The sequence below is a fragment of the Triticum dicoccoides genome, chromosome 3A (genome assembly GCF_002162155.2).
Source record: "Triticum dicoccoides isolate Atlit2015 ecotype Zavitan chromosome 3A, WEW_v2.0, whole genome shotgun sequence".
NCBI lineage: Eukaryota > Viridiplantae > Streptophyta > Magnoliopsida > Poales > Poaceae > Triticum > Triticum dicoccoides.
The window spans coordinates 41,262,890-41,278,042 of record NC_041384.1 but is presented as its reverse complement, the minus strand read 5'-3'; the positions used below and the strand labels follow the sequence as shown (position 1 = coordinate 41,278,042).

General features: G+C 48.2%; 1 protein-coding gene and 1 pseudogene across 1 annotated transcript; both read left to right on the top strand.

Annotated features, from left to right (window-relative positions):
- The window catches only part of LOC119271860, a 35,986-nt pseudogene extending 33,993 nt beyond the window's left edge, over positions 1-1,993 (top strand).
- Positions 1,994-3,955: 1,962 nt separating this feature from the next.
- On the top strand, positions 3,956-13,266 carry LOC119271859 (isoaspartyl peptidase/L-asparaginase-like). The gene is made up of 2 exons (XM_037553518.1): positions 3,956-4,001; positions 12,540-13,266. Exons 1-2 carry the CDS (start codon positions 3,956-3,958, stop codon positions 13,067-13,069), a joined length of 576 nt encoding a protein of 191 aa, XP_037409415.1. The 3' UTR covers positions 13,070-13,266.
- The last annotated feature ends 1,887 nt before the right edge of the window (positions 13,267-15,153 follow it).

The following is a 15,153-nucleotide window of genomic DNA, read 5'->3' as shown; positions in this document are numbered from 1 at the left end:
ATGAGAAAAAGAGCGCTCAGGTTTATCCCGAACACCCCAGCACTAGTGGCATGGGGGCAGAAGCCGACGACTGGCCATCTCTCAATTTTGTGATAAACGGCTGCACAGAAAGTAATATTTTAAATTCAATAAGCATTGCTTAGCGCATATGAACAAGTTTTCAGCGCACAGGATAAACACGCGTGAGTTCATTCAAAAATCACATCCTTGGTACATTCATCCGCCACAAGGCGGACACCTGCAAGAACATCCTTGTAGTAGTTCTCGGGCTTGCGATGCTCCTTCCCCGGCGGCGGCCCGTCCTTCACAAGCTTCTCACCGTCAAGCTTACCCCAGTGCACCTTTGCACGGGCAAGTGCCCGACGGGCACCTTCGATGCAGACGGAGCGCTTGATGACCTCGAGCCTCGGATAGGCCTCCACCAGCCGATGCACCAGCCCGAAATAGCTCCCAGGCAGGGCCTCTTCGGTCCATAGCCGAACTATGAGGCCTTTCATGGCCTGTTCGGCTGCCTTGTGGAGCTCGACCAGCTGTTTCAGCTGGTCGCTCAAGCGCACAGGGTGTCCGGCCTCAGAATACTGAGACCAGAACACCTTCTCCGTCGAGCTGCCCTCTTCAGCTCGGTAGAATGCGGCGGCGTCGGATACGCTGCGGGGAAGATCTCCGAATGCCCCTGGAGAGCTCCGGATTCGGGTAAGTAACAAGTAGTTTACTTTTATATTTCTGCTTTGCATAAAGAATGCCTTACCCGCTGCTATCTTCCTCATCTCCTCCAACTCTTGGAGAGCCTTCTGGGCTTCGGCCTTGGCAGAATTGGCAGTCTCAAGGGCTGTCGCGAGCTCGGCTTCTTGCGCCTTGGATTCAAGCTCCAAACTCTCATGTTTTTTCATGAGAGCCTGAAGCTCTTGCTGCACCTCGCCGACCTGAGCCCCAAGTCTGTCTCGCTCGGTGCGCTCCGCGGCCGTTTTCTTTTCGGCCTCAGACAGCGCCTGCTTAAGGGTCACCACCTCAGTCGTAGCCCCTACAATAAGCAGTACAATCCTGTTATTTTTTTTTGCAATCACGCCTTTTTATAGGCACTTTTTCTGTAAGGTATTTCTTACCTTCTTTCTCCTCGAGCCGCCGCTTGGCAAAGCCGAGATCTTGCTCGGTCCGCTCGAGGTCCTGCTTCAGGACACCCACCTCCGCAGTCAGTGCGGCGGTGGATAGCAGCGAAGCCTGCATACGCATATTGACTCTTTTTTTGTTAGACTCCTGCGAAATTTAATAGATCCTCTATTCGGCTACACCCAGTTGTTGATTCCCGCAACCTTCCTGCTGCTTGCTTCTCAGATCGACTACACCCAGTACAACTACACCGACCCAATCTGCGCTCCCAACGACGACGACAACAGCCGGACCGGCACGGTGGGCTGCGTGGCCGTCGACGCCTCGGGCGGCCTGGCGTCGGCGACCTCCACGGGCGGGCCGGTGAGATGGCCGGCAGGATCGGCGACACCCCGGTCATCGGCGCCGGCACCTACGCCAACGCCCTCTGCGCCGTGTCCACCACGGGCAAGGGCGAGGACATCATAAGGCACACCGTGGCGCGCGACGTGGTGGCGGTGATGGAGCACCGGGGCCTCTCGCTGGAGGAGGCCGCCGCGCGCGTCGTGGCCGGCGTGCCCCGGGGCTCCGTGGGGCTCGTGGCCGTGTCGGCCGCCGGGGAGGTCACCATGCCCTACAACACCACGGGGATGTTCAAGGCGTGCGCGACCGAGGACGGCTACTCCGAGGTTGCCATATGGCCTGCATGATCCTGACTGAGCTAGCGTTGGAGAATCAACTGGCTGATTATGTGTGTCTGTCTTGTTTCTCTAGTGCCTGCTGCAGGTGCGGATCTCTGCTTTGGTAGTTGCCACTACGAGGCAAAGAACTCCATCAGTTTGATGTTTCTGTTTCTGTTGTAAGGATTTAGCTAATTTGGTATGAAAATTATTGAAAGTTTGTGTTATCATTGAAGGAACCGGAGCTAGGCCCTATTCTTTGGACGAGACTTGCCTGCTCCCCCGAGGTGTGCCCATCCGTGCTCCCGTGTATGTGGCTGATTTGATTGGAACAAAATAAGGCCCGGTCAAAAGTGTGTCAAATAGTACAAAAGTGTGTCCATAGAAGATGTACTTACTCCCTCTGTTCCAAAATAAGCTTGTGGTCTTGGTTCAAATTTGAACTAAAACCATAACACTAGGAACGGAAGGAATATAAACAAAGAGCCTCCAACCGACACACAAATCATCAAATTCTTTCTCTTGTCATATGTTTAGAACCTTGTTCTACTACTTTCCAGAAAACTAGCGAATTTATTTTTTCGCTGATAACTACCAAATCAGGGATTGGCTGTTTTAAAAAACCTCAAATCCTCTTTGTTAAAAAATTAAACATGTTTGGCCACTGGAAACCAAAGAATCGTGTTAGTGGAAATTTTCAAACATCTCTGAAAATCAATTTAATATAAGCAGAACACTCCGTACCAAAGTTATCTAGATCTGCATAAAGAATGAATGAGTCAGAAAATAATAAATTGTTTTGTGTACTCTGTTGGAATCAAAAGCAAAAAATAAGCTTGACCGCGAACAAAAACTTTACAATGTAGCATATCAAAACTATTCACAGAGCTCCTGTTCAAAATATTAGGATACTAACCCAACCCTGGAAAAATTGAGTCAATACTGACTTTTTAGAGCTAGGTAGTCAAGCAATGTAGGAGAAATAGCAAGGGAACATAGCATGATAAAATGCACTCATGGAGAAATAAGTTATTCTTGAATTAAAAAAGTTAAGATAAAAGCACTATATCCAACTGCAAATTTGATACTACACATGCTGATCTAGATAAAAACAAACAAACTGAAATTAGCTTCTATATTATTTCAACAAATAGGATTTAGAATGGAATCCACCAAGAAATCCTAAAGTAACCTTGGGCATGTCTACAAAGAACCGCAAAACCTGTAGACATAGCCTGGCTTCACAAATGTTTCAGATTAATCACCATCAAGTCATATGTAATCACATACAGAGAGAGAGGGAGAGAACTGCAAATAATGTGTAACCAAAATGAAAGGAAAACTTCAATCACAAATCATTCAAAAATACATAATTTTCTATCATAAAAAATCTTACAAATACTACTATAAAGGTGTTGAATTGCATATTAGAAAGTCTTAGCTCTACCTGAAAGCACCTCCTAAACCCCTATCCAAGCAGACCAACCAAACTCACTGCAAAATAAGTTGAACCACAAATTAAATCGTCATATATATAAACTTAAAGGAAAGTAAATTTGAGCAAACCAACGCACAAAAAATCTGGATGGTGGATGATAGAACCTCCCGTGCAATATTGTGATGAACTTTTCAATCTGCACATCCATACATGTTAGACTTTGTACATGACCACGAAACACATGCCAATCAGTAAAACATCTAAAAGTAATTAAGCTGCATTTACAGTACATATCAGGCCCGTACAACAAAGATCTGTACAAATATACGATGGGAAGTTGGGAACAGCCTCCTGCATTTACAGTGAGTATGCATCTTTTCCACTAAAAAACACACATATGCGTTCAGGTCAACAATACAAACTTAAATATCTGGACAGATATACTATGGGACGACCTCATCCTTCTGCTCTTACCTTGGATCCGGTAGACATGTACATGGTTGGCATCAGTCTGAATCAATCACGCCATCGAACTACCCTTGGGGGGCGGCGCCCTCGCCCTTCCTAGTGACAGCTACTCCAACTGGTAATCGGGGTTTCTACCAAGCTAAATAAAAAAACACGATTCAAATCTGAGGAGATGGAGAGCTCGCACCTCTGATGCATGTGGGATTGAAGGAGGACGCTGACGGTGGCACGTCTGGTTCCCCGGGAGGTAGGTTCGACGCCATGGCGCCTGGTTTGGGCCAGCATGTCCAAGCACGCGGCGCTCAGGGGCTTCCAGAGGGAGGCAGCGCGTAGGTCTTATTATTCACGACCAGGAAGGTTTGGCCGGCGGCGGCGCAATATGGGAAGTATGGCACAGATAAAGAGGGGAGGAGAAGAATTGGAAGACTACCCTAGATAAAGAGGGAGATGAAAGGAACGACCAGACCAAGAGGCAGGAATCAGTGCGACGGTGGAAAAGTCAGACGTTTCGTTTCGTTGTAGAAGAAAAAAAGGAATTGCCTTGTGCAGAATTAAAGGCGTGTTGGATGGCCAGTAAGGCTGGTCATAGTGAGGAGTAACTTAGACTAGTGTTATATGCGACATTAGTTTAAGTTACTACCTTCATAATACAAAGTAACATACTAGTAGTATCATAGATGACTTCATTTATTAGCTCACAGACTCATCTTGTCTTGGAAAGTGTTATGTTACAGTAACATATTATGTTACCACCTCTCATTAATTACTTGCCACATAAGTAAAAATTTCTCGAAGTGCGCTATGTTACGGACGAGGATTTAGAGCTCTCGGGTGCTCCGCACCCCTATACGTACAATACCAGGAACAAAAATACCGAGAAATTTGAATTTTTTTTTGGGATTTTGGGATATCAAACATGGGTTCCTGATGCACTTCCGTCTGAAATTTGGTGAAAAAATACCAGGAAACGTATTTGTAGCAAAGAAGACAAAAAATTCCTATGTATAGCAAAACACCGTTTGGGTACATTTTTCCGGGTAGTAATTCCTTCGCCACGGATACGTTTTTGGGTATTTTTTCGCGAAATTTCACACGGAAGTAGATTGGGAAACCAGGTTTGACATCCCGAAAATTTGGATTTTTTTTGATTTTCTGAGAATTTTTTATGGATATTTTTCGTGTAGGGGTGCGGAGCACCCGAGAGCTCCTGTGTATTTTCCGCTATGTTACTAGCTAAGTTACTCCCACTATGACTAGACTAAGCCTGCAGCGACAACATTTAGCGGTGACGTGGCTTCACCATAGGTGAGGTAAATCAGAAGAATTGCTGACATGGCTAGATGATGATGTGGACGGGTTTCATGCTGAGAGAATAGGAAGAAGTGGGGAGCAACTTCTTAAAAATGGTAGATTCAGTATACAACTTTTATATGTCAATTTCTCCACGAACAGGACAATCCTGTAAGATCGTAAGCGTTCCTACTCCCTCGAGGGGAGCCGCGTTCAGTTTATATTGATGTTGGCCGAAGCCTGCCTTGGCGTACAAGGTGAAAGAGATACAAGAGTTTGAATAGAACAAGAGATAAGGGAAGAGGTTGAGATTACAATGACATATTCTAACACCCTCCCTTAATCTCAAGCATCCTAAATTAAGACTACTCTTGAACTCTTCAAATGGTCTTGCTGGTAATGCCTTTATAAAACCATCTGCCACTTGATCCTTGGAGGGGATAAACCGTATCTCAAGTTTTTTTGCCGCAACTCTTTCTCGCACAAAGTGAAAAACAATTTTTATGTGCTTTGTCCTTGTATGAAACACTGGATTTGCAGACAAGTATGTTGCTCCTAAGTTATCACACCATAAACATGAGATACGATTTTTCTTTATCCCCAATTCCTTAAGAAGTGATTCAACTCAAATGATTTCAGCAGTTGCATTTGCCAAAGACTTGTATTCAGCTTTTGTGCTTGACCGTGACACAGTGGCTTGCTTTCTAGCACTCCAAGAAATAAGATTAGACCCAAAGAATACTGCAAAGCCTCCAGTTGACCTTCTGTCATCACTACATCATGCCCAGTTAGCATCAGGAAATGCACTCACAAGAGAGGAATTAGACCGTTTGAAATGAAGACATGCACCCATAGTATGCTTCACATATCTTACAATCCTCTTGACAGCTGACCAATGTGGAGAAGTAGGTGCATGTAGATATTGACAAACCTTGTTGACAACAAATGAGATATCTGGATGTGTGAGCGTTAGATATTGTAATGCTCCCACAATACTCCTATACCTTGTGCTCTCCTCCTCTTGAAGTGGCTCACCTTCATATGCTGAGAGTTTTTCTAAGGAAGACAAATGTGTAGGCACTGGCTTGCAATTCTTCATTCCCATGCGAGACAGAAGCTCAACAATGTATTTTTCCTGATTCAACACAATACCATCTTGAGTTTTCTTGACTTCAATACCTAGGAAGAAATGCAAATCACCTAGGTCCTTCAAGGCAAACTCTGAACTCAAATCATGTAGGAGAGCATTAGTAGCATTTTGTGAAGAACTTGCAACTATGATGTCATCAACATATATAAGCACAAAAATGACTACCCCTGCCTTGTCATAAATAAACAAGGATGTATCAGCCTTGGAAGCAATGAAGCCAAGATATTTTAACTGTAGGCTCAATCTGGAGTACCATGCTCTGGGTGCTTGTTTTAAACCATAGAGTGCTTTGTCAAGCTTGCAAACATAATGTGGTAGTGAGGGAGTCCTGGATAGGGGGTGTTCGGGTAGCCGGACTATACCTTCAGCCGGACTCTAGGACTATGAAGATACAAGATTGAAGACTTCGTCCCGTGTCCGGATGGGACTTTCCTTGGCGTGGAAGGCAAGCTTGGCGATGCGAATATTCAAGATCTCCTACCATTGTAACCGACTCTGTGTAACCCTAACCCTATCCGGTGTCTATATAAACCGGAGGGTTGTAGTCCGTAGGACATCAACTCCATATACAACAATCATACCATAGGCTAGCTTCTAGGGTTTAGCCTCCTTGATCTCATGGTAGATCTACTCTTGTACTACCCATATCATCAATATTAATCAAGCAGGAGTAGGGTATTACCTCCATCGAGAGGGCCCGAACCTGGGTAAAAACATCGTGTCCCTTGTCTCCTGTTACCATCCGGCCTTGACGCACAGTTCGGGACCCCCTACCCGAGATCCGCCGGTTTTGACACCGACATTGGTGCTTTCATTGAGAGTTCCTCTGTGTCGTCGCCTTCAGGCCTGATGGCTCCTTTGATCATCAACACCGATGCGGTCCAGGGTGAGACTTTTCTCCCCGGACAGATCTTCGTCTTCGGCGGCTTCGCACTGCGGGCCAATTCGCTTGGCCACCTGGAGCAGATCGAAAGCAATGCCCCTGGCCATCAAGTCAGGTTTGGAAGCTTAAACTACACGGCTGACATCCGCAGAGACTTGATCTTTGACGGGTTCGAGCCACGGCCAAGCGCGCCGCACTATCTCGAGGGGCATGATCTAGCTCTGCCTCTGGACAGTGTCCTGGAGGCCGCACACGCACCGATTCCGACCCCTAACTCGGAGCCTATTGCGCCAATCGAGGATGAGCGGTTGGATGTCCCCTCGGGGGCTGCGATCTCAAAGGCGATCGAGCCGAGCGCCAGCCCCGCACTCTGCATGACCCGTGACTCCGAGGATCCGGACTCCTCCCCGGACTCCGAACCCCCCGCGCCCCTGCCAATCGAATCCGATTGAGCGCCGATAATGGAGTTCACCGTCGCGGACATCTTTCAGCACTCGCCTTTTGGCGACATGCTGAATTCTCTCAAGTCTCTCTCTTTATCAGGAGAGCCCTGGCCAGATTACGGTCAGCGAGGATGGGATACGGACGATGAAGAAGTTCAAAGCCCACCCACCACCCACTTTGTAGCCACTGTCGACGATTTAACCGACATGCTTGACTTCGGCTCCGAAGACATCGACGGTATGGACGACGATGTAGGAGACGAACAGGAACCAGCACCTGTAGGGCGCTGGAAGGCCACCTCGTCATATGACATATATATGGTGGATACTCCAAAAGATGGAGATGGCGATGGAATAGCGGGGGATGACACCTCCAAGAAATAGCCAAAGCGCCGGCATCAGCGGCGCCGCTCTAAATCCCGCCAAAGCAAAAATGGTGATTCCAGCACGGGAGATAATATTACCCCGGATAGCACCGAAGAACACCCACCCCAGCAAGATTTGGCACAGGAAGATGGAGAAGCCAGCCCTCATGAGAGAGCGGCAGACCGAGAGGTCGAGGATGATAACTATATGCCTCCCTCCGAAGACGAGGCAAGCCTCGATGACACGTATTCGTCGTACCATCAGACCCCGCCGAACAAGAACGTTTCAAACGCAGGCTTTTAGCCACGGCAAGCAGCCTCGAGAAAAAGCAGCAACAGCTTAGAGCCGACCAAGATTTGCTAGCTGACAGATGGACTGAAGTCCTTGCGACCGAAGAGTATGAATTCGAACGCCCCTCCAAGAGTTACCCAAAGCGCAGGCCGCTACCCCGATCAAAGGAGGAAGCACCTACATCACCAGCGCACGACATGACAGACCGGCCACCTCGCGGCCGCGATAGAGAGGCCTCTCGGCCCTCCGCCCAAGCCATGTCTCGACGCCGCTCAACTAAGGCACGGGAAAATGCGCCAGACCTGCGAGACGTATTGAAGGATAAGGCAAGACAAACAAGATCGATCTACGGATCGCGCAGGCGCCCTACGGCACATGACGATGATCTTCACTGCGGATACAACAAATCCGGCCGGGCCGAACACAATAGACATAGCTCTTCCGAGCTGCGTCGTGATATAGCCCAGTACAGAGGCGCCGCACACCCGCTATGCTTCACAGATGAAGTAATGGATCATAAAATCCTAGAGGGTTTCAAACCCGTAAACATTGAATCATACGCTGGCACAACAGATCCGGCGGTATGGATCGAGGATTATCTCCTTCACATCCACATGGCACGCGGCGATGATCTACACGCCATCAAATACCTCCCGCTCAAACTTAAAGGACCAGCCCGGCATTGGCTTAACAGCTTGCCAGCAGACTCAATCGGTTCTTGGGAGGACCTGGAAGCCGCATTCCTCGACAACTTCCAGGGCACTTACGTGCGACCACCGGATGCCGACGACTTTAGCCACATAATTCAGCAGCCAGAGGAATCAGCCAGGCAATTCTGGACACGGTTCCTAACAAAGAAAAACCAGATAGTCGACTGTCCGGACGCAGAGGCCCTAGCAGCCTTCAAGCATAACATCCGCGACGAGTGGCTTGCCCGGCACCTGGGACAGGAAAAGCCGAAATCTACGGCAGCCCTCACGACACTCATGACCCGCTTTTGCGCGGGAGAAGACAGCTGGCTAGCTCGCAGTAACAACTTATCAAAGAACCCTGGTAATTCGGATACCAAGGACAAAAGTGGCAGGACACGTCGGAATAAGCAAAAACGCCGCGTCAGCAGTGACAGCAACAAAGACACGACAGTCAATGCCGGATTCAGAGGCTATAAATACGGTCAGCGGAAAAAGCCATTCAAAAAGAATACTCAGGGCCCGTCCAGTTTGGACCAAATACTCGACCGCTTGTGCCAGATACATGGCACCCCCGAAAGGCCAGCAATCACACTAACAGGGATTGTTGGGTGTTCAAGCAGGCAGGCAAGTTAAGAGCCGAAAACAAAGACAAGGGGCTGCACAGCGACGACGAGGAGGAGCCCAGGCCGCCGAACAACAATGGACAGAAGGGCTTTCCCCCACAAGTGCGGACGGTGAACATGATATACGCAACCCACATTCCCAAGAGGGAGCGGAAGCGTGCGCTACGGGACGTATACGCGATGGAGCCAGTCGCCCCAAAGTTCAACCCATGGTCCTCCTGCCCGATCACTTTTGATCGAAGGGACCATCCCACTAGCATCCGTCATGGCGGCTTCGCCGCATTGGTTCTCGACCCAATCATCGACGGATTTCATCTCACAAGAGTCCTCATGGACGGTGGCAGTGGCCTGAACCTGCTTTACCAGGATACAGTGCGGAAAATGGGCATAGATCCCTCAAGGATTAGGCCCACAAAAACGACCTTTAAAGGCGTTATACCAGGTATAGAAGCCAACTGTACATGCTCAGTAACACTTGACGTGGTCTTCGGATCCCCGGACAATTTTCGAAGCGAAGAGTTAATCTTCGATATAGTCCCGTTTCGCAGTGGCTATCACGCCCTGCTCGGACGAACCGCATTCGCAAAGTTCAACGCGGTGCCGCACTACGCATATATCAAGCTCAAGATGCCAGGCCCTCGAGGAGTAATCACGGTCAACGGAAACACCGAACGCTCCCTCCGTATGGAGGAGCACACGTCGGCTCTCGCAGCGGAAGTACAAAGTAGCCTTCTTAGGCAATTCTCCAGTCCGGCCGTTAAAAAGCCAGACACTGCCAAGCGCGCCCGGAGTAACCCACAGCAGGACCGCCTGGCACGCTCTGAGCAAGCGTAGCAATGCGGCCCCAACCCCAGCTCTCGCGACATAGCGAAACCAGTGCCTCGCGTACATAACTACGCCCTTGAAATACCATGGGAACAGGGGAAGGGGCACAATAACGGCACGCCCAAAATACGGCTTAAAACGTACTAGGGGCTGCCGGATTCTTTTGTTAATTTTTTCTTACTTTCAGGACTCCATACTTCGGACGACCTGTTCGGCAATTCGACTGCCGCACAAATAATGCAAGATCCAGGGAGGTAGACAACCCATGCCGCATTATGGAACTCCCAGGTGGTCTCTGTTACGAGCAGTATACCCGTTTTGAATACAATTCCGCGGCCTGCCCCTGGTCAGGACATGTTAAATAGTCCAATATCTTTTTGCTTATCGCACTATTTGTATCGTTCGGCTTTGATAAATAGCCCCTCTATAAACAATGCATAGCTTTTTGTCTATTTTTTGCATTATCCTCTTTTCACATATATGTTTATTAAATGACATGATGGCACCCGTACACCATGGTACGGCGAACACGCCAGGGGCTTCAGTACCCCTCATCATGGTGTGAGAAGTCCGTACACTTTCACAAGTGCGGCACCCCGAACTTATAGCACTATATGCATCGGCTCCGAATCATGATTTGGGTCAATAGTTGGGTTTGCCCGGCTCCTATGTTTTGATGCCTTACGTTCCGCTATATCGGCTAAGGTAGCACTAGGAGAACCACTGCGATTGTGCCCCGGTTCAGCTGGGTTAAGCACCTAAGTGGAGAAAGCTAAAACTGACTGTCATGATGAGGCGAGAGACCGGCCGCTGTTCGAGAGGTTTTTCGAGTCCCTAAAGACTTATGCCGCTTCGGGCGAGGAGCTGGCTTTGTCCGGCCAAGGCATGGATAGCGCCCCAAACTCGGTCTTCCGAACTAGGGGCTTCGCCGAAATTTAAAATTATAGAGTTCTATGGCTAAGTGAGAGTGTTCAAGCATTATAGTCCGATTGCCTGGTTCGTTGTGCTGAGCGCCTCCCTCGAAGGACCCAACTATGAGAAAAAGAGCGCTCAGGTTTATCCCGAACACCCCAACACTAGTGGCATGGGGGCAGAAGCCGACGACTGGCCATCTCTCAATTTTTTGATAAACGGCTGCACAGAAAGTAATATTTTAAATTCAATAAGCATTGCTTAGCGCATATGAACAAGTTTTCAGCGCACAGGACAAACACGAGCGAGTTCATTCAAAAATCACATCCTTGGTACATTCATCTGCCACAAGGCGGGCACCTGCAAGAACATCCTTGTTGTAGTTCTCGGGCTTGCGATGCTCCTTCCCCGGCGGCGGCCCGTCCTTCACAAGCTTCTCACCGTCAAGCTTACCCCAGTGCACCTTTGCACGGGCAAGGGCCCGACGGGCACCTTCGATGCAGACGGAGCGCTTGATGACCTCGAGCCTCGGATAGGCCTCCACCAGCCGACGCACCAGCCCGAAATAGCTCCCAGGCAGGGCCTCTCCGGTCCATAGCTGAACTATGAGGCCTTTCATGGCCTCTTCGGCTGCCTTGTGGAGCTCGACCAGCTGTTTCAGCTGGTCGCTCAAGCGCACAGGGTGTCCGGCCTCAGAATACTGAGACCAGAACACCTTCTCCGTCGAGCTGCCCTCTTCAGCTCGGTAGAATGCGGCGGCGTCGGATACGCTGCGGGGAAGATCTGCGAATGCCCCTGGAGAGCTTCGGATTCGGGTAAGTAACAAGTAGTTTACTTTTATATTTCTGCTTTGCATAAAGAATGCCTTACCCGCTGCTATCTTCCTCATCTCCTCCAACTCTTGGAGAGCCTTCTGGGCTTCGGCCTTGGCAGAATTGGCAGTCTCAAGGGCCGTCGCGAGCTCGGCTGCTTGCGCCTTGGATTCAAGCTCCAAACTCTCATGTTTTTTCATGAGAGCCTGAAGCTCTTGCTGCACCTCGCCGACCTGAGCCCCAAGTCTGTCTCGCTCGGTGCGCTCCGCGGCCGTTTTCTTTTCGGCCTCAGACAGCGCCTGCTTAAGGGTCACCACCTCAGTCGTGGCCCCTGCAATAAGCAGTACAATCCTGTTATTTTTTTTTGCAATCACGCCTTTTTATTGGCACTTTTTCTGTAAGGTATTTCTTACCTTCTTTCTCCTCGAGCCGCCGCTTGGCAAAGCCGAGCTCTTGCTCGGTCCGCTCGAGGTCCTGCTTCAGGACACCCACCTCCGCAGTGAGTGCGGCGGTGGATAGCAGCGAAGCCTGCATACGCATATTGACTCTTTTTTTGTTAGACTCCTGCGAAATTTAATAGATCCTCTATTCGGCTACACCCAGTTGTTGATTCCCGCAACCTTCCTGCTGCTTGCTTCTCAGATCGACTACACCCAGTACAACTACACCGACCCAATCTGCGCTCCCAACGACGACGACAACAGCCGGACCGGCACGGTGGGCTGCGTGGCCGTCGACGCCTCGGGCGGCCTGGCGTCGGCGACCTCCACGGGCGGGCTGGTGAACAAGATGGCCGGCAGGATCGGCGACACCCCGGTCATCGGCGCCGGCACCTACGCCAACGCCCTCTGCGCCGTGTCCACCACGGGCAAGGGTGAGGACATCATCAGGCACACCGTGGCGCGCGACATGGTGGCGGTGATGGAGCACCGGGGCCTCTCGCTGGAGGAGGCCGCCGCGCGCGTCGTGGCCGGCGTGCCCCGGGGCTCCGTGGGGCTCGTGGCCGTGTCGGCCGCCGGGGAGGTCACCATGCCCTACAACACCACGGGGATGTTCAGGGCGTGCGCCACCGAGGGCGGCTACTCCGAGGTTGCCATATGGCCTGCATGATCCTGACTGAGCTAGCGTTGGAGAATCAACTGGCTGATTATGTGTGTCTGTCTTGTTTCTCTAGTGCCTGCTGCAGGTGCGGATCTCTGCTTTGGTAGTTGCCACTACGAGGCAAAGAACTCCATCAGTTTGATGTTTCTGTTTCTGTTGTAAGGATTTAGCTAATTTGGTATGAAAATTATTGAAAGTTTGTGTTATCATTGAAGGAACCGGAGCTAGGCCCTATTCTTTGGACGAGACTTGCCTGCTCCCCCGAGGTGTGCCCATTCGTGCTCCCGTGTATGTGGCTTGATTTGATTGGAACAAAATAAGGCCCGGTCAAAAGTGTGTCAAATAGTACAAAAGTGTGTCCACAGAAGATGTACTTACTCCCTCTGTTCCAAAATAAGCTTGTGGTCTTGGTTCAAATTTGAACTAAAACCATAACACTAGGAACGGAAGGAATATAAACAAAGAGCCTCCAACCGACACACAAATCATCAAATTCTTTCTCTTGTCATATGTTTAGAACCTTGTTCTACTACTTTCCAGAAAACTAGCGAATTTATTTTTTCGCTGATAACTACCAAATCAGGTATTGGCTGTTTTAAAAAACCTCAAATCCTCTTTGTTAAAAAATTAAACATGTTTGGCCACTGGAAACCAAAGAATCGTGTTTGTGGAAATTTTCAAACATCTCTGAAAATCAATTTAATATAAGCAGAACACTCCGTACCAAAAGTTATCTAGATCTGCATAAAGAATGAATGAGTCAGAAAATAATAAATTGTTTTGTGTACTCTGTTGGAATCAAAAGCAAAAAATAAGCTTGACCGCGAACAAAAACTTTACAATGTAGCATATCAAAACTATTCACAGAGCTCCTGTTCAAAATATTAGGATACTAACCCAACCCTGGAAAAATTGAGTCAATACTGACTTTTTAGAGCTAGGTAGTCAAGCAATGTAGGAGAAATAGCAAGGGAACATAGCATGATAAAATGCACTCATGGAGAAATAAGTTATTCTTGAATTAAAAAAGTTAAGATAAAATCACTATATCCAACTGCAAATTTGATACTCCACATGCTGATCTAGATAAAAACAAACAAACTGAAATTAGCTTCTATATTATTTCAACAAATAGGATTTAGAATAGAATCCACCAAGAAATCCTAAAGTAACCTTGGGCATGTCTACAAAGAACCACAAAACCTGTAGACATAGCCTGGCTTCACAAATGTTTCAGATTAATCACCATCAAGTCATATGTAATCACATACAGAGAGAGAGGGAGAGAACTGCAAATAATGTGTAACCAAAATGAAAGGAAAACTTCAATCACAAATCTTTCAAAAATACGTAATTTTCTATCATAAAAAATCTTACAAATACTACTATAAAGGTGTTGAATTGCATATTAGAAAGTCTTAGCTCTACCTGAAAGCACCTCCTAAACCCCTATCCAAGCAGACCAACCAAACTCACTGCAAAATAAGTTGAACCACAAATTAAATCGCCGTATATATAAACTTAAAGGAAAGAAAATTTGAGCAAACCAACGCACAAAAAATCTGGATGGTGGATGATAGAACCTCCCGTGCAATATTGTGATGAACTTTTCAATCTGCACATCCATACATGTTAGACTTTGTACATGACCACGAAACACATGCCAATCAGTAAAACATCTAAAAGTAATTAAGCTGCATTTACAATACATATCAGGCCCATACAACAAAGATCTGTACAAATATACGATGGGCAGTTGGGAACAGCCTCCTGCATTTACAGTGAGTATGCATCCTTTCCACTAAAAAACACACATATGCGTTCAGGTCAACAATACAGACTTAAATATCTGGACAAATATACTATGGGACGACCTCATCCTTCTGCTCTTACCTTGGATCCGGTAGACATGTACATGGTTGGCATCAGTCTGAATCAATCACGCCATCGAACTACCCTTGGGGGGCGGCGCCCTCGCCCTTCCTAGTGACAGCTACTCCAACTGGAAATCGGGGTTTCTACCAAGCTAAATAAAAAAACGTGATTCAAATCTGAGGAGATGGAGAGCTCGCACCTCTGATGCATGTGGGATT